Consider the following 24599-nt stretch of genomic DNA (forward strand, 5'->3'; position numbering starts at 1 on the left):
ATAGTAAAGGACTTGCTCACCACCCGCAGGAGCATCGAAACAGTCAAACTCATGATTTTTTTTTTCAATTGACATGTAGTCGATTCACAATGTTAATTTCAGATGTACCGCAAAGCAATTTAGTCATACATACACATACATTTTTTTTGCAGATTCTTTTCCATTACAGCTCATTACAAGCAATTGAATATAGTTCCCTATGGTATACAGTAGGTCTTTGTTGTTACTCTACACCCTCGGCATGGCTCATTTGCCTCTGAGACATGCAACAAGAAGCAGAAGGCAGTGGAATTTGGGCCTTCCGCTTGGGCCGCCTGTGAGCTACAGAAAGGTGACCCTGCTTGAGGATCCTGAAGGTACAGGATAGAAAATAAAGAAACCCCAGAAGCGATGACCCTTGCCATCCTTTCGCCATTAGCCCTCCTTCATCCTAAAACCAGGAAGAGGCACTAGCCACAGCACCTTATCCTTCTCTCATCGTCCATCTACTTTGCTTTCAGCTCATTAAGTCCCACAGGCTTCACTGACACGACTTCTCCTAAACTCTCCTCAGTAAATTGTCCTTATAGAAGCATAGAATAAACCGCAGAGGAACAGGAACTTAATGCACAAGATCTTACTGTATAGCAAAGGGAACTATATTCAGTATCTTGTAGTAAGCTATAATGAACAAGAATATGAAAAGAAATATATAATGTGTATAACTGAATCACCATGCTGTACACCAGAAATTAACACATTGTAACTCACTATACTTCAATTTTTAAAAATATGGAAAGGAATATATATACATGTATAACTGAATCACTATGCTGTACATCAGAAATTAACACATTGTAAACAAACTATACTTTTTTTTAAATATTGTGTATTCAAGTTGAGTGAGCTGTTTAACACATTTGAACAGCTTATCCAAAACATACGGCAAAATTCTACCTCAATTAATTTATCAACTCAGCTACCAAATTGCCTTGATTAAGTCATTTCCCTTTCTGAGCATCAGTTTCCTCACCTGAAAACTAGAGAAGGGTTGGATGAATTAGACAGGGAAAGTTCTTGGCTCTGCACATTGTGCCTAGAAAGTGATCATTGGGAGCCATCACCATTACTGTTACTTAATCCTCAGCCAATTTCCTCAGCTATAAAATGGAAATGATCATCCCTATTGACATTACAAAGTCCTAATAGTCATTAATTTATAGCAGGTGCTCAATAAATGTCTTTTTTTAATGCACAAGATGTCTCGGTCCCATAATTCTGTGACTCTTCTACCCACTTCTTCCGTAAGAGGTTAGAACCTGCTGAGTGAGACAAGGAAGTTTCACCCCACTGAGCATAGCTGCAGCTCTGTCTTAGAGGATTCAGGGGAATCAAAAAAGGCTATTTAGAGCGTCATTAGAGCCCTGGAGCCTCCGTAAAACTCTGTATTTACATGCAGATATCCACTTCAACTAAACCGTCTTAGATCACAGTTAAGTGTTCTCTTTCTGAAGACTAGCCACTCAGTTTATTAAAGGCAGATGCAGATTTTAATACAAGTCACTTTTTCTATAAAGGTCATTTCTTCCTCAGTACCCTGTGATTGTTTTATTTTCTCAATATTCTCCTTTGAATCACAGTCTCTTGGATGCTTGAAGACCACACATATCCAAGTTTCACTCCTATGAAAATCTCTGTTTTCTCTGGGATAAACAGCCCCATTTTGCTGATGCATTTCCTGTGGGTTAATTGCAACTTGGCTTATATTTCTGCTATAGGTTTGAACTAGTGTAGATCTGGGAGGGAAAAATGATATGTTTTTCTAATATCCCAGATATTCAAACACTTTATTGTCTTCACATAGATTTTCCTCTATTAATTTGGGAGTTGTTAGAAAACAAGGGTTGTGGCATATCCAGTACTGATATCCTTAAGAGAAAAAACTGTGGGGTTAGGTGTATCTGGATAAGTTATTTAACCTCAATGAACCTCAATTTCCTCATGAGTAAAATGGGAGTAATGATATCCAACCCATAGGACTACATTCAGGATTAAATATAGCTCTTAGTGTAACATCTGATACTTTATATCCACTCAATAAGGACTAACTGTTATTATTTTATTATTTATATCCTGCTCAATCACCTAGTACAATCTCTGACATATAGTAGGCACTTCATAATTATTTTAGATAATAAATAAGTAAACAAATGAATAAATCAGTGCTATCTCAAATGAGATGATGATTATCTAAAAATGCCTAGTGGATGAAAAAAAGCTACCTGACTTAAGAAGGGAAAGAGTTTATTCCCACAGCATCTTTAAGCGTCATGACCTGTTGTCATTCAAATGACACCTTGCAGTTGGTAAAGGCAGGTGGTATTTTAAAGATGGGTGAAACTGAGACAGAGAAACATGAAATGAAAGACAAGAAGATGCCCCAACCCCTAGTCATGTTAGAACACTGCCATCTGAGACCCTGAGATGGTCTCTTCACCCTTCAGTTGATCCTCAGTGTCGTCACTTGTATGTGGAGATGCTGCCATGGGGGTGGCATGAGGATCAAATGAACTGTATCATATAAACCCAAAGTATTATTTGTGGAATGATCATCATCCTGTTCTCAACCCATAATTTCCAATTCCCAGAGCCCCGTGAATTCTCATTTATAGTTCCAAAGAGCCATAAAAACATTTCTATCATAAACCAGAGCAGCTCCTCAGAAGGACTTTGCAAATCAGTATCACTTGGGAGAGTCAACACAATGTAGTGGTTAATAGTGTGGGCTTTAGAGACCAGCTGACTACTGGGCTCCGCCACTTATCAGCTACACGACCTCTGCTAAATTTCTGAAAATGCAAGCATCAGTTTCCTCATCTGTAAAATGGAGGTAGTGATGTCATCTTCATAGGATTGTTAAGATTAAATACAGTAACGTATGTAAAGTACCCAGCACACAGTAAGTACTTAGTGAATGGTAGCTATTACTACCATTAGCTATTATCATATCTTTATCTGTTTTTATCATATTACTATTTCTCCTCAATATTTATACTCCCAGGTCTTTGCAACATCAAATGACCATTCTCTGCTGACCAATAAAATCTTTTTTCCCAAAACTTTTTGTCCAGAATCCCTGAGCTCCATTCTCCACAAAGACATACATTTCCAGTGAGATTTATCTGATTTAAAATTAAGCTTCAATGAAGGTAATAAGAGCGATCTGCTCTCCTGTCCAACTTGTGGGACACAAGCTGAAACCACAAGGCCTGCTAAGAGCTTTGAGCCGGGCAGAATGACCCCACTGTCCTGTTCTTCAGCACTCAAGCCGCTCAAGGATCCCCCCAAGTTCCTCACTGGGAATTCTCATCTGGGGGCTTCTTGATGCCCACGGGCTTAAGCCAAGAAATCTTTAACCAGGGAACCAGACTGCAGAAGGGCACTGAAGATCAGAAGCACAGGAAAACAACCCTAAGTGAGACATGTAGAGATAGTCAGTGCAAAGTGAGACAGCTGTAGAATTATAACTAGTGACCTAAGTGGTGAGAGATGTGAGTTTACGCACAGACACAGGTTTGACCTAGGACTCTGATCCGAGTCATTCTGGAGGGTGGGGGGTGTTGTAGATGCTCCTAAAATCAAAAAGGGATGGCTTCTTCTCCTATTCTCCCGCCTTGGATTTTCCCAGAGGACATCAGGTATTTTCCTCCAGGGAATGATTAAAAATATCAGGGTCAGAGTTTGGGCTTTTGTGACTCCAGTCAAATCATATCGCTGATACCAGGTACCTGCACAGCTAAGTTCAGCTTCCTCTGAGAGCCAGGAAAGAAGCTGGCCAAAGTCATGCTTTCAGGGTCTTGTCTACATAACACCTGATCGCCCCAATTCCGAGGGAAAGGCAAGTTAGAGAGCTGTAGGTTGAGCTTTAACCAGAAAACGCCAAGGGCTCCCGTGATTCCAGCCTTGAAAGATGCACATAGGGTAAGAAGAAGGGAGGTGAGGAAAAAGAAAACATCGACACAATTTAAGCAAATGAAGTGTGATATGCCACAGTTAGACAGTCAAGTCTCATGCTCCTTAAGCCTTGACTATTTTATTCATAAAATGGGGACAGACATCCCTACCTCTCAGGTTTTTGAAAGGATAAAATGAGCTAAAATATGTAATGTTGTTTCTTGCCACTAAACAATAAAATAAAAATGAAGCTTTTTGGAAACAAAATGAGATTCTGTGAGAGGTAGACACTCCCTCTCCAGGTGAATGCTTTTGATTATCTACAGGTAATTCAACCCTAGACAGACTGGGTTTGAGGATCTATGATGCTCTAAGAGGGCAAGGACGAGGGTGAAGCATGTGAGACAATTTAAGGAGCACACAATTTAAGGAGGTGCTCACTCTCAGGGCTCTGCAAGTGCACTTCCACAACCTGGAGAGTAAGCACCTCCTTAAATTTTGCCAGGTGCCGCATTCATCTCACCCTGCTTTGTGGGGATGCCTAAAGCAGAAGAGTTAGTGGAGGGAGGCCATCCAGAGGGACAGACTGGAAGCAGTACTCAGGAGTATGAGACACCCCAAGAGAAGCAGACTTCCCTAGGGGCAGGGGAAGAACCAGATGGAATCTCAAAGTTCCTTCCAGCTCTAAGGATCCAAGATTTTATCTTACTGCCAAAGAAAATCATGTTCAAATTCTTGTCCTTCTTACCTAGACAATGGCTCCTTATAAGAGGCAGATACAGCTGTAGGAAGTGGAATAGGAAGGGGGAAGGGGGCCTTGTTCCCTAAGATCCTAGGGAGAATTGGGCTCAGGGCGTGCCAACTGTGACATTCAGCTCCCAGGGGTGCTTAGCAGATCATGAAGTGAGACTAATAAAATGTCAGGCACTCCTGAGCCAGCCTAAGCCCCTTACTGCAATCAAATAAAATCGGAATTGCACAGCTGGCCGGGGGAAGCCAGCTGTTGACCTGAGGATGCAACCCAGGCAAAGCTGATAGTGACCCTTGCTGCACAACAAGCCCCAAGTCCCCGGGTGTCAGAGCCATGGACAGGAAACTGCATCGGACTCTGAGGCCACCGGAGAGCTCCATTCGCACTCAGCCCCACCTCTTCCCAGGAGTCTCTCCATTCCTCTCCCAAGGACAGCCCACAGGTAGAAGAAAGCTTTCTCCCCCCTAATATACGATGTGGACACGGACAAATGTCAAGTCTTTCCAAAAGTGCACAGAGGCAAAAATTTATAAAACTCACAAGAATTCTCTGATTCATGTCCTCACATCTGCCAAATACTGCCTTCCTCCCCAGAACCACCATCACAGTCCAATTATGCCACCTAAGCTGGGTGGCCACCTCTTATAATTGATTACACGGATGGAGTCCAGTCCATCTGCTGAACTATGAACAACTAGAGGGCAGAGGCCATTCATCAACAAATGATTACTGACGGCTACTACCTGCCAGGCATGGAACGAGACAGACACAAACTCAGTCTATGTGAAGGGCTTTGTCTGTAGGCAGCGACTTATTTATCTGCCTTTCCCCCATAGTCCCTTATTCATAACGCTTAATAATCAGAATCAGAGGATTGTGGCGCTAGAGGACCTGTAGAAATCAGACGAATCCTCACTCCACAATCTGGTCCCTTGACAGAGACTGATCATCTCTCCTGCTACATTTCTCTGCTGGGTCAAGCCCCAGAACCCTCCTCTGAGCAACCACTTAAAACTGTTCACCACGCCTGATCTAATCCAAAACTTCCATTTCAGATGAGGAAACTGGGGACCATCTAGGAAAAAGAATTAGCCCAAGACCAGAGAGGACATTAGATACAGATCCAAGACTATTTAGCCAAGACCCAGATTTCCCAGTCCCACCATCATGTTTTTCCCTCTATTCCACAGTGACCTTTATAATTGTGTATTAAATAAATACCCATGGAAACAGAGACAGACCTTCTTCAAACAACATCTGACTAGTGGACTTGGTATTTTCTGCATGGAATAAATACCAGCTTGTTAGATTACCTCCCTGCCAAGGCAAAGGGGATGATCTGACCCAAGTCAGAGGACGCACTGCCTGGAAACCAAATGGACACCCACCATTTGGAGGCATCTTTGAAGAGCGCATTTCCCAACCTTGGCCAGGCCGCAAGTCAATTTAAACAGAGGTCAGCTAAGAAATCAGGATGTAAAGGCATTGGGAAGGGACAATCTTCCTTAACTTTCAGACCCACCATAAGGACAAGGAACGGGGGCACCAATCCTTGCTGTTTCCAGCCTTGCAGATTCAGTGCTCCATCCTCAACTGTTATCACTGTCCCTTCTCTCTCTCTCTCTCTCTCTCCCTCTCTCTCTTTCACTCCCCCTTCACTCCCTCACCCACACACTAAACTTCTTTCAATTCTCCAAGTCCTCTCTCACCTCTACACTTTACACATGCTGTCCCTTCTACTCAAAACACTCTTCCTTCCCTACCCAACCTTCAAGGTTTGCTGTAAAAACCACTTTCTCCACAAAGCCCCTTGGAAACCCCCCACACCCCCACCAAATGTCGTTGAGCACCCGTCCTCTGTGTTCACTGACTTCCTCGATTATAGCACTGGCCATACCTCAAACACCTTCACTTTTCCCTTCCTCTCTCCTACCGCCTCCCTTTCTGTCTCAGTCTGTGCCTCCAGCTTCCTCCTCCAGCCCTATGCATCCCTCCCTCAGCTATCCCCAGCCTCTGAGGCCCTACTCTGCCCCTCCCTCTGTCCTTCCTCCCCTTTTCCCACCCCTGACCTTCTGACTTCTCTGCCCACTGTGAACTCAGGAGATGGGATCTGCAGGGCAGACCCTCTCCGCTAAATCGGAGTGGCCCATGGGGGTGTGGTGCCTCGAAGGGTGGGACTGAAGCTGTTTCTCCCTGGTCTCATGGCCAACCCCAGCTCACTGGAAATTCAGATTGACAGCTTCATATTGATTTCCTATTTCCAATTGATGCTGCAACTGGAGAATGAGAATCTGAGCATTGATCTGGCCTGTCTTCCAGCAAGTCCCTGAGAAATGAGTTGTGCCACTGAAGAGAAATGTTGAGATGAGAAGGGGAAGAAGCCAGACACAAACACACTCACATCCCCTGCCCCGAGACAAATTCAGATCCCAAGACCAGATGTGCAAAGAAGAAAAAAAGAGAGATGGAATATTATAAACTAATAAAATGATGCTTAGGGCCAGAAGGACTCAGAGATTATTCTAATCCCCTCATTTCATAGCATGGGAAACTGAAAGCTGAAAAGGAAAGCGATTCCCCAAAGGTCACATAGCACCCCCTTCACTATGTCACCCTGTGGAACCCCACTCCTGGACCTCTCCATGGTCTCTGTCATTAGGAGTCAAAACTGAGGTCCTTTAAATACCAATCTCCTAGTGTGACAAATGCCCCAACTAAAAGGCGAGAGCAAGTTCAAGGCTTTGCCCAGTCTGCGCAGCCATCGCCGTAAGCCTTCTCAGCGAGGGACAGAAGAACACTTGGTCCCAGGAGACCTCCAGATCTTTCTGAAAATTACTATTAATCAAATCTGTCTAAACCAAGTCTGATTCACCACATTACATTGCAGTAATCCCTGAAACAATTTGCATCATTTCCATGTACTTTCATAGGGTCAGCAAATCCTAACAATCCTGTGTTTCATTTCCCAGACTCATTCCCAGTTTCTCTGTGCTCACCGTCTACAAGCAAAGACTTAAGCTCACCAGAAGCCATGGCTCCCATGGGCGTGGAGGGCCCCTTGCTGCATATTTTCTCTGCACAGAAGGACAAAGCACAGATTTACTAGAGGGGGCCCTGGAAATAATTTCATGCAAAATATGCTGTCTAAACATAGAAATGTACAATGATTATCAAGTGGACGGGCATAGCTATTTTGACATTAAAGTGGAGGATTTATTTGAAAAAGAATTAGAGAAATTTTAGAATTAGAGTAAGGGATGGGGGATGATTTTAGGTGGTTCAACACACAATAATGTAGAATTCTTATTTCAGTCCTCGTCATCGCAAGAGGAAAGTCTCAGTTCAGTGTTACTATGTCTCTAAGACCTTTCCAACACTTGTGATCTTCCTTGGGAACTTAGGGCAGTTCTCAGACTCAGAACGTCGGCCAGCAGTAGTATATAACTAGGATTTTAAACTCTTCTCTCTCTCTTTCATTGTATTCACTGTTATCCTCTATTATGGCAAGTAATTCTGATTTTTCATTTGTCAAGAGTGAAACACAAGGTTTCCTTTCTTAAAAAAGAAGTGAGACAATTCAATGAAAACTTTTCAGTGATTATCAGTAGAGGTGGGACGGGAACAGGGCAAAAATTGTGAACGTGATATCCAGGAAACCACTGGTACATGATACACAGCAGAGATTTGACCGGAGAATTTCAAAATTTCCAAGAATTTTGCTATGAATCACCTGACAAAACAGAGGATCATTTAATAAGTCACAACTATTTCTTCCCCATTTTTAAGCATGGTCAATTCAGAGTTGTGTATACGGAGATGGTTGGAAGTTGGACACATGTCTTTTTTCCCCCAACCCCTAATTATCCCTTCCTGCCCTTTCCCCTTTGATAACCATACTTGGTTTTCTATGGGAAGTTAGACACATGTTTTGATTTTCTTGGACCTAACAATATAACAAGCTTCAAAAACAATAGTAATATTAGCTACAATCATGGTTTATACTCTTCACAGTTTACAAAAGGTTTTCTTACACATTTGTAGCATTTGGATGAGGAAAGACTTGCAAATTGGAGTTCTAATCCTTTCTCTCGCTCAAGTGCTGTGTGACCTGAGGCCAGTTACTTAACCTCTCAGCATCTCCATTTCCTCCAGTTCAGCTCACCATGCAAGGGTTGTTAGTGAGTCAGTGGCCAGGTGATCAGACTGTAAATGCCTTGCTGCAGACGTGCTAGGATAACTGGAAGATGCTTCAGCTTTGGGGAGGATTCAGGTATTAAATGGCACATTTTGCAAATAGCAAATGGTAGGGGGATAATTTGGGGGTGAATTCATTCTCTCCCTGTATCACCTAATAGGATTCACGTTTATGAAAGGGACCTAAGGGCCAGAGATGGCTTATGCTATAGTAACCACTGGGAGGGAATACTACGTTCCCAAATCTTATTATCTGAGAGGAGGAGCTGCAGAGAGAACAGGAGCTTATGAGAGCTTCATAACTGCCACTCCTAGAGTGGTTCGAGAAGTGAATTATAGCAGCAGAAAAGTTATAAATCACCAGCTGCGATCTGTGGTTCCGTTTGTCACACTAGAGCTGCACACCAGCTGTGAGTCTGGTGCTGAATGGAGAAAAGGCTGGGACAGTGGTACCAGCTGTGGGTCATGGAAGGCATCTGGCAGGACTTCCCAGTCACGTGGGGACTATGGGGCAGCTGAAAGCAGCAGAGAGCCCAAAAGAAGCCTCCAGAGTGGCTCTCAACTACTTCAAAGACACACACATGCACACGCACACAGCAAGACAAGAGCAAGACAATACATTGAGTACCTGCTATGTATCAAGAACCATCCTTGGCATTTTTTAAACATGTGCTAGCTCAGTTACTCCTTGTGCAAAACTTATTTGATATAGCAGGCAACCAAAGTTCAGAGAGGTTAGGTAACTTCACCATGGTCACACAGCTAGTAAATGGAGAAAAGTCTGATACGAAATCATCTGTTCTTTTCACTCTTTTCAAACTATTCTATATCACATCTCACAGGACATTTCAATAACACACACATGCAACAGACACACCATATACATGCCTTGTGAAAGACATTTCAGGCTTTCACACCCTATACCCTGTGTATACATACATGCTGCATGTACACACAAAAATGCCCAAGCTAAATCCCATGCTTAACAAACACTTAGACATGAATATGGTCTTCACATTTTTGTATATCCAAATCTAGGCACCACAATACACTATATATCCACAAACATTCCTGTGCACACCCTAGTCCTCATACACATCCATCTCTTTGCACATGTAACACGCATATACTTCACACAGAGAAATCTACCCACATCACACAAACTCACAAACATCCATAGTCACACAGGTAGAAACAGTATAATTCATTTATCCCTCATATCGTCCATCAAAACGAGCTCTTCAGGATACGAACAAGGAATCTTCAAATTACTAAGCATGAGTGTCTAAAAAATCCTGGAATACCTTCTGAATCTTCAAAGGAATAACAGATGACTTTCACTCTTTTTCATTAGTGAGTATAATAGTCAAATAATTTTTAAATTGTTAATCCAAACATGAATATTTATGAATACTTCCTACAAATCAGGACATTTGATTAATTAAAGTAGCACGTTATTCATTCATTCGTTCACTGTACAGTTACTGAGCACCAGTTATGTGTGAGACCCACCATGATAGACAACAGTAGGAGATTAAATAGACAAGCAATCAAGAAATATAACCACCATGATTCATGGTCTCGGAACTCAAACGCAAGTAGCGACAGGACAAAGTAGCGTGGCCGTGACACGTACATGACTTGAAAGGACCGGGTGAGTGAGGGGATGTGGGAGGAGAGGGGGCACAGAGATGAGGTGGCTCTCAAGCTTCTACTCCTAGAGCATGAGAAAACATAAGTACCACCTGGGAAATTGCGGTCTGGAGGAGCAAACTTGGGAAGGAGGCTGTGGTCTTCAGTTTGGAATGAACTTGAGGCAAGGCAGGACATCGAGGTGGACGTGCCCTCCAGGTTTGCAAATGAAGAAAGGGGAAAGCCAGGGTGGAGGCAGGAACTTGACAGCCAACCGCTAGAGAGGCTCCCTTAAACAGTCACAATTCCGAGATCAGAAAAGGAGCCAAGGCAAAGAACAGGGAGGTCTTCCAAGTCCTTGGGGAGCATGGCATCCTACCTGGCTGGATGACAGCAACTCTCCTTTTATGCGACACATGCGCATCTCTCTGCATGCACACTTCCTCCAACTTCCCAGCCCCGCAGCACACAGCAGGGCTGCAGTCACTTCCAGCCTTCTCCTGGGTAATTTCAGGACCAGGGAAGCTCAGTTGCCCAAGGCAACACAAATGATTGCTCTTTTACCCTTAAGCTTCCAATCTTGACTCTTCTAGAAATCTGCATGCCTTTGAGAGTGTGGCAGGGGAAGGGCCACATCAGTAATCCATACTACGGTATGAAAGAAGACCTGGAACTACTTCGTTGTGGAAGAGGGGTGGCAGAAACAATGTGAAGCATCCCCAGCGGTTTGATGCCAAATCCCCCAACTCTTGATACACTGAGGGAAGCTACCACTGATTTACTCTGGGACCTACGTCAGATTCTTCATGTGCTGTGCCTCAATTCTCCTAACCGAGCATTTTTGAAAGTGCATGAGATAGTCCCATTAGAAAAGGCACCTAAGCTTGTAGAAGGTTCTGAGAAGACCTGAGGTAAAGACGCCTGATTAAATTTGTGAGCCCAAATGCATTTGACTTTGGCGTCTTAAAAAAAAAAATTAGTAACTGATTCTAAAGAGAAACTTTGCAGAAAGGCTGGACTATTTGATCTCTAAGATTCTTCTGGGCTGCACTGTTCTATGGACCTGTTAAATTGCTGGCACCCAAAACTCAGGGCTGGGCCAAGTGGGAGGTTAACCCTTCAATCTCCTCCCCCGAGGAAACCAGCAGCTAAGTGTGACCGCCCAAAACCTTAGAGATGCAGCTTTAAAAGAGTCCTCAGCTTCTCAGCATCAATCAGACACCCAGCTACCCACCAGGACCCCCGTCTGGCTGATACTCAGGCTGAGTAAACCTCATGAAGGACCTATATCACCCATTTCTCAGGCCAAGAACACTCTATGGTTCTGAGGGCTGGGCAGTCAACAGGGGCTGAGTGAGGCTGGGGCCTGACCACCGTGTGAGAAAAGGCCGTCACTAACCCTCTGCTTTCTCTCTCCTTTCTTAGCCTTGCTGCTTCTAAGGAGGCTGAAGCCGCCCGCTCCGCATCCAAGCCCATGTCACCCTCAGATTTCCTGGATAAGCTCATGGGGAGAACCTCTGGATACGATGCCAGGATCAGACCCAATTTTAAAGGTAGATAAACATGCATCCCAGGGCCCCAGAGATCTGTTTTCCTAGACTATGGAAGCAAGCAGCATGAAATTATATACAGACGGTAAATACAGAGTATAAATTCCATGACTCTTCCCTCTACCTGAAGCAAATATTGTGAGTCAGTTGGCCAAGAACAAACAAATCCTCAGAGTCCAACTCACAGTATCTCTAGTTGCCAGAGTCAGTATATGAATTACAGCTATTTGCAAGCTCTGGTTTAATGGACAAGACATTACCATGGAAAGTGGAGAAATGGGTTCAAGTTTTGCTTTGGGCACAAACTTACTTTCTGAGCTTGGAGAAGCCTCCTCCTTCCTCTGGGCCTCAGTCTCCTCATCTCTGCATGGATAGAGCTGGACATCTCTGCAGTTTTTTAACTATGCTTCATGGAGTTCTAGGACTCCACCCTGGGTCCCAAAAGGGAGAAACAGAGGCTAAGATGAGCAAGTCCACCTTTGCTTCTCTCCTAATCAGCTCCACTTTTATTTGTCTTAGATGAGATGTTTCCAACTAAAATTCATCCACTGAAAGCACCTCCTAGGTTAACAAATAATTTTGAAACGGTCTAGCCTCATCAGAGTCACAATTTCAAATGCCTGGTAAGGCAACAGGGAGTGGGTGGAGACTATGGAGAAATAGAAATGAAGGCCCCTTGAAAGCAGGTGCCTTTCCTTAGCTCCAGCCCGTAGTTACTCTAGAGGAATGTGGGCCTTGTGTTGCCAGATCATCCAGAATTCCCAGGGGAGCCAGAAATCACTATTTATGCAAAACTGCTTGATTCCTAAAACCTGTAAATTCCAGGGTGGGGTAATAGCTCAGTGGTGGAGCACATGCTTAGCATGCACAAAGTCCTGGGTTCTATTCCCAGGACTTCCATTTTAAAAATGTAAATTCAAGTAAAACATGTTTGTGAACCAGCCTTTTGTGTAGCCAGTTTACAAACCATACCTGAAGGGATCTGAGAAGTTTCTTTCAGCTCGCAGTCCTATGAGATCTTAATGTCTCATAACAAGAGGGGGCCAGTTCCCTTTGTCTACCGATGCTTTAGGAGGTGGTAACCATCTCTAACTGCCGAGCAGGTTTCTGCAGGCCCAGTGTTAAGGACTTCCTTGGGAGCCTGAGCACCCCAACCTTCCTCCCAGCACCCCTGCAAAAATCTTATCTCAAAGACGCACAGCCAACCTCCTAATCAATTCTTGATTGCAGATGCCCTTCCTCACTGCTCCTTTTGGCTCAAGTCCAAGACCAAACAAGGGATGTGACAGCTGGTTACAGCTTCCTAACATCAGCTCAGTCAGCCCTCCTCCCCACTTTGTTCTCCAAGTCCCCTTTTCAGAGTGCTCTGCAACTAGAAAATAGTCTGGGAGATGCACTGAGCTTTGCTTGGGGGCCCGCCTCCCACCTCAAGGTGCTTCTGCTCCCCCACCACCTTGCTTCGGAGACCACTAACTTCCAAGATTATTAGCATAAACTTTCTTCCCTCAAGGACAGGTAACTCAGTACCCAAGCTCTTCACCAGGGTCACAGTCTCAAACACCCAGAAGGCCAGGCAGGATGGTACATGACTGAAACAGGATGGGGATAAGCAAAGAAGACCAGAAACCACACTCCTGTAGGGGCTGCCACTTCCCAAGCCCTGCCCAGAGCTGCCAGGTAGGAATGCAGGCCTTCCAAGATAAGGCTTAAGTTTGCGATTTTGTGTGAAATCTCCCTACTTGGCAGCTAAATCACATCTTGTAGAAACACCACTGGCCAAGTCAAACACATCAGAGAACTGACCACCTGCTTGCATCCACTGCCCCTCTCAGTTTCAGGAATTTCGGCCCGCTGCGCCCCCTGGTGGGACTTCTTGGAACTCCCGCCTGAGTAGACGTATCTCGGTCTTGCTCTCCTGAGAAAGGAGACTCCCTTACTGAACGTGGGTGCGTCCTGGGTTCATGTGTTAGCTATCTTTTGTGCATACTACTGGACTTGGCACAAAGAAGGGCCTCAATAAGCCTGTCATAGGTGAATAAATGAACAAATGACCCCAAAGATGTGCTAAGTAGAGCAGTTAAGTGACTTTCCCAGGTCCCACTGCCAACCAAGACCGGGGACTTTAACCCCGCTAGCTACTCTGACTCAGTTCTCTGTCTAAGGCTAGTGACTTATTTATTTGCTTACTTCCTGATTCATTCATTTATTTACTTACTCACTTAGCAGTGGACATCTTTAAGAGGGAAAATTTCACGCAGACTATAAAACCATTGATTATGGGTCCTTCCCCCCTCCTCGACAAACCTCACTCAAAACACTTGAGCCCCAAATCTACAGGACTAGATAACCTCTTAGGCCTCTCACAACCTGTGCTAGCTCTAACCCCTTCCGCCCCTAGGACTTGGGCTCTGAGCATAGTGCAGCTTTTGGGGGGGGGGGCGGGGAGGTAATTATTATTATTTTTTTTTTCTGGTGGAGGTGCTGGGGATTGAATCCAGGACCTCATGCATGCTAAGCATGTGCTCTACCACTGAGCTGTACCTTCTCCTTGAGGTGCAGCTTCTTGGAACCCCACCCCAGGGCTGGGAAGCAAGATTGCTCTACTCTCCTGCTGTAAGGCCTGAAACATTGGCAACAGGGCATCCCCTGGCCCTGAGCCCCAGGGCCCCTTTCACGCTTCCATGTAGGCACACTTAAGATTCCCAGAAGCCCCCCTACAAACCACAGAGCTCCTGAAAAGCCCAGGCAGAGGAGGCCCCTGTGGCCCCCAACACAATAGGAAGAGGTCGTCATTATTTGCAAACTCCACAGCATGGGTAATCACTCAGCAGGTTCCTTCAAGCACCAGAAATTTTGCCTGCTCCTGACTCTTGAAGATAGGGGTGCAGGGAAGAGCAGGCTGAGTCTACACAACACAGTGGCAGTGCAAATCACAATATTGAAGTTCAAAAGCAGTAAAACTGGGTTCTAGACCCTCCACTGACTGCTTACCTGATATGAGTGACCCAGAGGAAATCACCTGACGGCTCTGGGCCTCTGTTTCTACATCTGTAAAATGACCCGATAGAACTAGGCCCTACCAGCTTTCAGATTCCGTATCTTCTGTGAGACTTTGTATATTATAATGGCTCCCAGCATCAGGGGCACAGCCCAAGGCAAACATGGACACAAAAGCAAAATTAATATTTAATGAAATATATACATTATCCTGCTGCCAAAGGCAGCCAGATTGTAATTTTCTCGAGGATAGTTTAATTTCAGATTTATTTCAATGAACCACACCTCCCCATGGGGTCCTTTTGGCTGGCACCCTCTCACACACATAAATCAGGATCTAATTTATATGGGAGTCACAGCACCAGACACTTGCAGGGCCTGAGTAGGAACGCTGTGCATGTCATTTCAAGGCACAGGCAGTAACTCTTTGGGGCATCTTAATGGTATGAGGCTACATGAGAAGAAAAACCTGGATCTGAGTCTAAATGAGGGGAGAAATAAAACCTTAAGAGGCCTTAGTTTAGGTAAAAGTGACCAAGGAAGCAGACTTCCACTCAGCATAAGGAAAACACTTTTTAGCAGGCAGAGCTACCCAACCATGGAAAGGGCTGCTCAAGCTGAAATGAGCTCCCCACTGCTGGGGGGGATCAAGCACTCAGCCTTCAATGGTAGCAGTGGTCCCTAAGGCTGGCTATGCATAACCATCACCCGGTTGCTCATTCAACAAGAGACTCTAGGCTAATTCCCACAGATGTGGGTTCACTGGGTCTGAGGTTGGGCTGAGGAATCTGTAATGTAACAAGTTCCACAGATGATTCTACTGCAGACCGTCCAGTCTGCACATCAGCTTGGGAAGCAATTGATTAGGTGGACTTTAAGAAAGCTTCCAGCCCTGAGATCTTATAACCTCATAATTCAAATGGATAGCTTCCATAAGGGAATTCCAAACCCACGGAGTTGAGAGTGACTGCCCAGATCAGGAGGTACTCTTCCAGACTGATGGGGAAATTGTGACCCAGAAAAGGGAAGGTGTGAGCCTGAGGAAAAACAGCCAGGGAGTACCGAGGGCTGTGTCTAAAACCCAGGGATCCTGGCAAAGCCCTTGCAAGGAGAGACTAGATTCTCATGACAGGATTGAGTCCCTTTCCACACACCAAGATTTTTGAAAAGAAGGAAATCTCAGCAGAGTTTGGGTGAAATGCTTGGGCTCCTTTTTCAAGAAGGGCAGAGGGGTGGGTATCAGAAAACCTGAGTTCGAGTCCTGGCTCCAGCACTTGCTGGATAAATAAGCCCAGGTGAATTAGTAAAAATTCTGTGCTCTCTGTGCTCCACTTATGAAGCTAAGATAGGAACTTGGCCCTGCCTACCTCAGGATCTCATGGGGATCAATAAGAAAGTGGACATGAAAAAATTCACAAATTGCATGCGCAATCTTATGAGAAGGATTATGACCTATTATCCAAGTCTTACACACCTTCAAGTTCAGCTCAAGTTCATCGCCTTCATGAGATCTTCCCTGATGCCTTGCCCTTTAGAACCTCTCTCACACCCAGACTCCTACTGCGTCTATCTCCCTTAATCATGGTCTCACAGTCCTCCCTGGTTATTTTATCCTGGCCCTCTTGTCACCTCCTGTGGAAGCCCAGTGCTTAAAATTCTGGATTTTGCCACTGTGTGACCTTAAGCATGCCCTTTCCTTTCTCTGAACCTCTTTCCTACAAGTAGGGCTGTTAAGACCACTCGCTTTGTCATGAGATCAATCTAAGCTCAAGCTTGACCACTGACCAGCTGTGTGGCCATGGACAAATAACCTCTCTGAGCCTCTGTTTCCTCATCTGTAACATGGAGGTAATAACTCTGTCTTCTCATGGAGTTGTTGAGAGGATAGAATGAGATAATGTTAGTAACACTCTCAGCACAGCAGCAAACCTTGCTCAGTAAATGGTAACTGCTATAATTAACAGGATAAAATGAAGAGACTGGACTTCAGCTAGACAGAGGTCCCTCTAGCAAAGAGATTCCAAAGAGCAAATATTTCTCCAGTTCTTCCCCATCCCTTGCAGTAGAATTTAAAAAGCTTGCTTATGGGCTTCCCTTGAGGTTCCGTCCAGATTCCTCGGCTGGGCATTCCCATCAACGCCCTTTCAGACAACCATCCTTGGTTCATAAGTTCAAGGCAAGGAACTTGCTGTTCCTTGTGATTCCCAAGGTGGCCTCCAAATGTTGTAGCCGTAAATACATTTCAGCCACAAATTAGAAGGCAGCCAATGGGGTTTGCGAAAGGGATTTCAACCATATGGCAGGATGATGAATCATCCTATGTTAATGAAAGTATATCTCGGCTCAGCCTCTGGTGTTCCGTACCTGGTGCTCACTTGGGGACCAGGGAATCTGGCATAGCAATGTGGCTGGAAGTCCCAGCTGCTAGAGGGTGGGGTGGAGGGCAAGCAAGGATCTCCCCCACCAAGGGGGATCCATCCCTAAAGTCAGTGTCTCACGTAAGGGTCCTTGCCTGTGGGTTTCCTCATGGCCTTGGAGCTAAGCAAGAATCTCTTTTGATTGGCAGGTCCCCCGGTGAATGTGAGTTGCAACATTTTCATCAACAGCTTCGGTTCCATCGCCGAGACAACTATGGTGAGTGAATCAAAACACAAGCTGCTGTTTCCTGCTGGGGATGTTCCTCCTGCTGAAATAGTTACCCTCTGTATTGCTCTTCCCCAAGGAGGTAGAAAATCTCATATTTTTTCAGGTCTCTGGGGGTAAACCATGGGATATGGACATTTTTAGTGCCCTACTCAATGTTCTGGGTGAAGATATATCTGAAAATGGCGAAAGAGCTAGGAGCACACGCTCCACACTCAGGATTATAAAAACAAAATTCTATCAACAGACTAAAGTTTTAGATTAAAGCAAAATGTAAAAACCTGCTTTTAAATTTGAAATTCAACTGCAGAATAACAGAGGACTGTTTTAGAAGCTGAAATGGGTATGTTGGGTTGATTCTTCTCTCTACTTTTGTATGTATTTGAAAATTCCCATAGTAAAAAGTTTAAAATAAATCAATTACATTAGGAAAAAAGACTAGATGGAAAAATACCAAAATGTTATAGCAATTATCCTTGGATGGCAGGCTGATGGATGATTTCATATTCTTCAGTATTTTTATATTTTTCAAATTTCTACAAGGAGTAAATATTACATTTGCAATTATAAATAAAAGTCATGCTATTTTAATTTTTTTCCTCAATCCTTGAAAAAAAATCAATTGTCTGAGTTTTGAAAGGAGTGATCTAGCGTTTGAGAAAATAATTAAGGCAGCATAAAATGATCTCTGTATGAGCAGAGTGAGAACCAGCCCGTCAATCACCAAATCCTGTAGATGTAACTGCCTTGGAATCCTCTAAACCATTTATTTCCAGACGTCCGCCTGCTCCTAGTCTAGTTCAGCCTTCCACTGTGGCTGGCTCACATTACTGCAAAGTGGCCTCGATTTTCATCTTGACCCCCTCCAATCCATTCTCTCTCACTCACTGGTCTTTCTAAGATGCAAACCTAACCCCACCAGTCCTCTGCTTTAACGCCTCCCTCGTGGCTCCCCCGTCCCTTTGCCTTTCTGGTTCTGCCTGCCCGTGTCTCTTCCTCTGGCTTACTACTCTGAGTACAGGGAACTGTTCAGCGTTTACACAGGCAGTGCTCTCTCTCTGACTTACAACCTTCTACTGATGCTGTTGGGGGCCTCGGCCCAGAGCATCCATTCCAGCCTCCTTTCTCTTATCAACCCCGATGCTCCTTTAACATCAGAATTACCTCCATAGGAAGCCTTCACACTCTAACACGTGTGTACACGTGTGTGAGTTCATGTGTGTGCTCGACCTAAGGCTAGGGTGGGTCCTTTGTACACATTCTCTTGACCCATGTCACAGTTCCCAGAACACCACTTACCACCGACACTTACACTGTAACAGTCTGCTCATCTGGCCCTCATCTCACTGTAGTGTAAGTGCTTTGGGGGCCAGGATCTTGTCTCATTCCCTGTGGTGACCTCAGCCGCTAACACAGTGATGTAATAACAGGTGCTCGGTAATTTTGGAAAATAAATAAGCCAAATCAGATATATTCTCTGTTGATTCAAACCTTATTTGGTCCTAAACATTTATGGAGGTAAGATCTAACCTTTTAGTCCCAGGCTGGCAAAAATTACTGAGCTCTGTATGTCATTGGGACGAATGGTCAAAACTCTATTCTGTTGCAAAGAGGCCAGGATATGGTCAGGTGGAGCCTGCCCGCATCCAGAGGACAACTGACCCAATTCCCTACAACTAGCAGGGAATTACGGAGATGGCCCTGCCCATTGACTAAGAACAAGCATGGCTGCCTTTCCCTGGGAATCCAGGTCCAAAAACCAAGTCTTTCCACCCTGTGCTTGGATGTCTTGTTAGAGACCCTAATGAGCTCCTCTGCTTTTTTTCTCCTCCCTCCCAAATCAGAAGCCTGTTGGCATTCACATTATGTATAAACTTTGTGTGGTGAGTGCTGACGCTTCCACCCTTCTCCCCGAAATGGTAAAGAGTTATCAAGCCAAGTCAGGGACCACCCCGTCATGTAAAGGACTTGGTTACGTGAGGACAGGTGTACGCATCTGCACTCCAGCAGCACCCCACCCGTTTCCCTGTAATGGTCACACAGAGATCGATTTCCTTGATACAGATTACTAACTACAGACTCCTGAAGCAGCTTGCCCTTATTTTGTGTGGCGGTTAGAAGCCCAGGCTCTGAAGTCACAGAGACCTGGGATCACTCCCTACACATACAATCTCTCTACACCCATAATCTCCCTACACCCCATTTGTAAAATCCCAGGGGTGATTAACATATGACTTTACCAAGTTATTTTCAAGTTATTATGGATGGAAATTATGTACAGGGAAGTGTTTATCACAGTAAAACCTTTGTAAGTGCTCTTACTGTGTTCAGTGATGATGGTGATGATACGGGCTCTGGGTGCTATCACTGACAGCCGTGTGATCTTAAGTCATCCCTAGACTTCTCTGAGCCTTAGTTTCCCCTTCCCCAGTGCCTGCTTGCTCCCTTTTCAGACTTCACTCCGGCCGCATTTTGCTTTCTACAGAGACAGTGTAGCAGATAGAACAGAGTCTTCCACGCCCAGACAAAATCTGAGGCTCAGCTATGTGACCTTGAACAAGGCAGCCTGTCTAAGTCAGCCTCCTCATTTGTAGAACGGGGGACAGATAGCATCCACCTCGCCACCTGTTGTGAGGATTAGGAGGTAAGGCACAAAAGTGCTAAGCTCAGCGTCTGACACAAAGTACACACACGATGAAGGTCAGCTGTTATTATTAATTGCCAGTCATAATTTTCAACACATTTTCACATTCACTTTCTCACTGGACGCCTTCACCAAACACTTGCTCTAACAATCACTCTATAAAGTAGACGTGGCAGACACAGTGTTCCCCAATTTACAGCTAAGGAATCTGAGATTTGGTGACAATGCATCCCAGAAGGAGCTAGTGACTGAGCAGTGACTGGGCAGGGATTAAGATCCAATTCTCATAACTGTCAGAACATCAAAGAGCAAAGACTTGGAACATTGAGGGGCCCCAGACCCACAAAACACACTTAAACAATGACCTAAGTGTTATCAAACCTCAAATTGTGCCAGGCTCAGCATGCCTCAGGAGAAAACAGTAAATGAAAAATGAAGATAACCGACTAGGAGAGCCCAGAGGAGTGGCCCCCTGGGGTGGAGACAAATAATGTTTAGACGGAAAGTGAAGGATAAGCAACAGTGTGCTTCTTTGGGAGTGGAACACAGATGACAGTTTTCTCCTTGTTAACTGAAGTTAATCCAAACTAGGAGTTGTCATTTTCCAGCTTCCACGTTGCATAATGATGTGATTTCCCTGCCCCCTCACTGGGTTCTTAATTAGCTACAGGTGTTTAATTTACATTGTGGATGATTTGGGGGGAAAAGAACCTAAAACCTCAGAGCTACGAAAAAACCTTAAGAAATTGTCTAAGTCAGCCTTTATTTCACAGAGAGAGAGAATCTGATGGCTGGAGTGGGGACATCACTTGAGGAAGGTCACACAGCATGGAACAGGTGTGGCAGAAACCCAGGTCCAATGTTCTCCATGGTGGCCAAGGGGTTCCCTCCCCCTCAGCTTCTTTCTCCCCTGGATCCCACCAACCAAACTCTGTGGACCACTTTCCCATTCAAGCCTCTTTCCTTGTCACTCAGAGTATGCTTAGAGACCAAGATTGGACTCATATTAATATGATAACAAGAGCAACAACCACACATTTAATGCTACGGTGTGCCAGGCAGTGTGCAGAGCACTTCTACATATCTCATCTCATTTAGACCTCACAGCAACCCCCACGAGGCAGGACATGTCATCCCCATTTTACAGATAAGTAAGCTGAGGCTCAGGAAGGTTGAGTCACTTCCATAAGGACATACGACTAATTGGTGGCAGAAGTGGGATTTGAACTCAGATCTATGTCACCCCAAAACCCATGTTCTCCTGAGCCAAATGTAAATATTTAATTCCTGGATGTTTTGGATTACCTAGACCTCACTTGTTTTTTCTCATCATAAGAAAGTTACAGCTGAAAGGGAACTTCATTGAACAGACACGCCCAGGGCTCTGCCTCACCAACCATGCAAAGAACTGGTTGTGCATCCTGGCTCGTGGCAACATGGACATAGTCCCAGCGTCAGAAGCCTTCCAGGCTGTGTTTATTCTCTAAGAGCAGCAGGAGTGCAGAGTAGCTCTATAAACAGCTGGAGCCCCCAGGCCTGACAGTCTGCCTCCCAGGGCCTGGCTTTGTTCACCAGAGCTGACAGACCTGAGAGCAGAGAAGGCAGCCAGCTAAGCAACAGGGGTCTCCAGCCATTCTCGGCTGAGGTTGGCTGGCCTTCATCTGACCTTTCCAGCCACTCTCTTTGAGTCTATGCAGCAAGACGAAGACAGAGGTTGGAACAGGAATGGACAAGGGAGAAGAGGGAAGAGAGTCCTGGTCTAGAGTGGTACCTTTGGCAGTCGATAAAAGATCTAGAACTCAAACCTAGAGGGAACCATCCAGCTTGTCTGGACACATGTTTATCAGTACAAATAAGTGTGTGCACTGCAGCATCTATATGTCTTTTTTTTTTTTAAGGAAAAACTGGCTTTATCAGTGTGTATGATATGTCTGTTGTCTGTCTATCTTAATATAAGGGGTTTTTATATATACTAGTTTATCTATTCTGTACTTAGTGGTTTGTATCAGCCAATCCCAGACTCCCAGTTTATCCCACCATCCTCCCTTTCTCCTTTGGTAACCGTAAGTTTTTTTCTTTTTTTTTTCCCCAGTAAGTTAATTTGGAGGGGGGCATTTCATTATGCATTTATTTCAATAATTTACTGAGGTGAAATTCACAACCTGGAAATTTACTATTTTAAAATGAACAACTCAGTGGCACTCAGTATGTTCACAGTGTTGTGCAAACACCACTTCTATCTAGTTCCAAAACATTTCCATCACCCAAAATGAAACCTCTTACACATTAAGCACCTTCCCTCCATTGGCTCCTTCCTCCCAGCCCCTGGTAACCACCAATATGCATTTTCTCTCCCCTAAGTTTGTTTTTTATGCCCATGAGTCTCCTTCTGTTTTGTAAATAAGTTCATTTGTGTCATTTTGTTAGATTTCACAGATAAGTGATATCATACGATGTTTGTCTTTCTCTAACTGACTTACTTCAAACAGTATGTTCATCTCTAGGTCCATCCGTGTTGCTGCAAATGTGCATGTTTGTGGTATGTGTGTGCACGAGTCAGCACATTTACCTGAGCCTATATGCATGTCCGTGTGAATGTGTGTACATACAAAAGCATGTGAATAAGTGAAAGAATCTTTAAACGTGTATCAGTTCTTGGCTGTAAAAAAAAAATGTGTATCCATGTGTGGGTATATTTATACATGTGCACAGGTGTACATATGAGTGTGTACATGTGGGGACACGTAGAAGGCTGGAATTGTGGAAGTAAATGTGAACAGACGTGAGAGACAGTGTGTGTGTGTGTGTGTGCAGACAGAGCGTCTGTGTATGTGTGCTGACGTCCTCTGGGCATGAATCCTAGCATCTTCATTATCAGGACATGTGCTGCAGACTCTCTTGCCAAGGGCCAGGCTACCCTGGCACAGAGACAGGCACACCGTGGCCAGGACCCCTGGCGATTGGCAATGGCCTGTCCACCTACAGTTCACAAGTCTGGCCTTATTTGTAGATATTAGCAGGCAATGGACAGAGCCCTGAACCAGGAATCAAGAGACCAGAGTTTGAGTTCTCGCACTGCCACAATTTAATACCACTGAGACTCAGTTCCCCCTTGGCACCTGGCTCTAGGAATGATGTGCAGAATACATGAGAAACAGGTATGAGAGCACTTCATGAACATGACAAAAATGTAAAGGATTATTAACTAAGTAATAAGCCAAGGACTCTCACATATAAGCATAAGGAAACACCTTTCTGGGTTGTTTGTTTGTTTGTTTGTTTGTTTTTTAATTTAATGGAAGTACTGGGGACTGAACCCAGGACCTCATGCATGCTAAGCACACACTCTACCACTGAGCTATACCCTCCCCACTAACCCTTCTGGTTTTTTCCTTGTGTTCCCTATTTACTCATTTTTTGTTCCCACCCCAATTTTCAGGGTTCCATACTGTCTGTGCTGAATATGGCATTAGGCTCTAGGGACATAGATCTGTTTTGCTTATATTAGGCTAGGCTCTCCTGTAGCAACAAACAACCCTGAAATCTCGATGTCTTAACACAGCAACGACTGACGTACTCCTCTAAAGTCTGCTATAGATTGGAGGGTTGGGGGGCTCTCTAGGACTGCTGTCCCCCACGTCATGGCTGAGCCTTGCATTTCCATGTCAACACGTGACTTCACATTTGCTGTGCAAGGGAAGAAGGCAGAGAAGGGCTGAACACTGGCAAGTAAATGCTTTCTACCCAGAAGTGACATGTACCACTTTTGCTCTCATTTCACCATCCGAAGGAAGTCACACTGCCCTGCCTGAAGAAAAGTATCCTCCCTTATGTCCCTCAGAGTAAGCAGGAACCAGACACCAGTGAACAGTAGGTCTCTGCTTTCAAGGAGGCTATTGGAGACGGTGGACAAGAAAACCAAAGCTGATACCGCAGTGCGGTGAGCGGGATTACAGACGTGTGCACAGGACGCCAGGGAACACAGAGAATAATAGCAACCTATAGCAACATCAGGCAACACTTTGGGAGTGTGAGTAGAGCTCGGTGGTATAGCGCATGCTTAGCATGCACGAGGTCCTGAGTTCAATCTCAAGTACTTCCGTTTAAACTTTTTCTAATATTACACAACATTTTATAAATATGTATTATGTGCCAGATGCTGGGAAAATGCCATTGTGTGATTTTGAGCTATTTCTCTAGAGTAGAAATCTGATCGTGGTACGCTCCATGTTAAAACCTTCCAGGAGAGAATGGC

General features: G+C 44.7%; 1 protein-coding gene across 1 annotated transcript in view; it reads left to right on the forward strand.

The window, feature by feature from the left end:
• GLRA1 (glycine receptor alpha 1) overlaps nt 1-24599 on the forward strand; it is a 79902-nt gene that overhangs the window by 20810 nt on the left and 34493 nt on the right. Inside the window, exons 2-3 of the mRNA XM_006214956.3 lie at nt 11936-12063; nt 17624-17691. Of these exons, the coding sequence (XP_006215018.2) occupies nt 11936-12063; nt 17624-17691 (196 nt within the window). The remainder of the gene's footprint in view (nt 1-11935; nt 12064-17623; nt 17692-24599) is intronic.

Source organism: Vicugna pacos, chromosome 3 (assembly GCF_048564905.1).
Source record: "Vicugna pacos chromosome 3, VicPac4, whole genome shotgun sequence".
Classification (NCBI taxonomy): Eukaryota; Metazoa; Chordata; class Mammalia; order Artiodactyla; family Camelidae; genus Vicugna; species Vicugna pacos.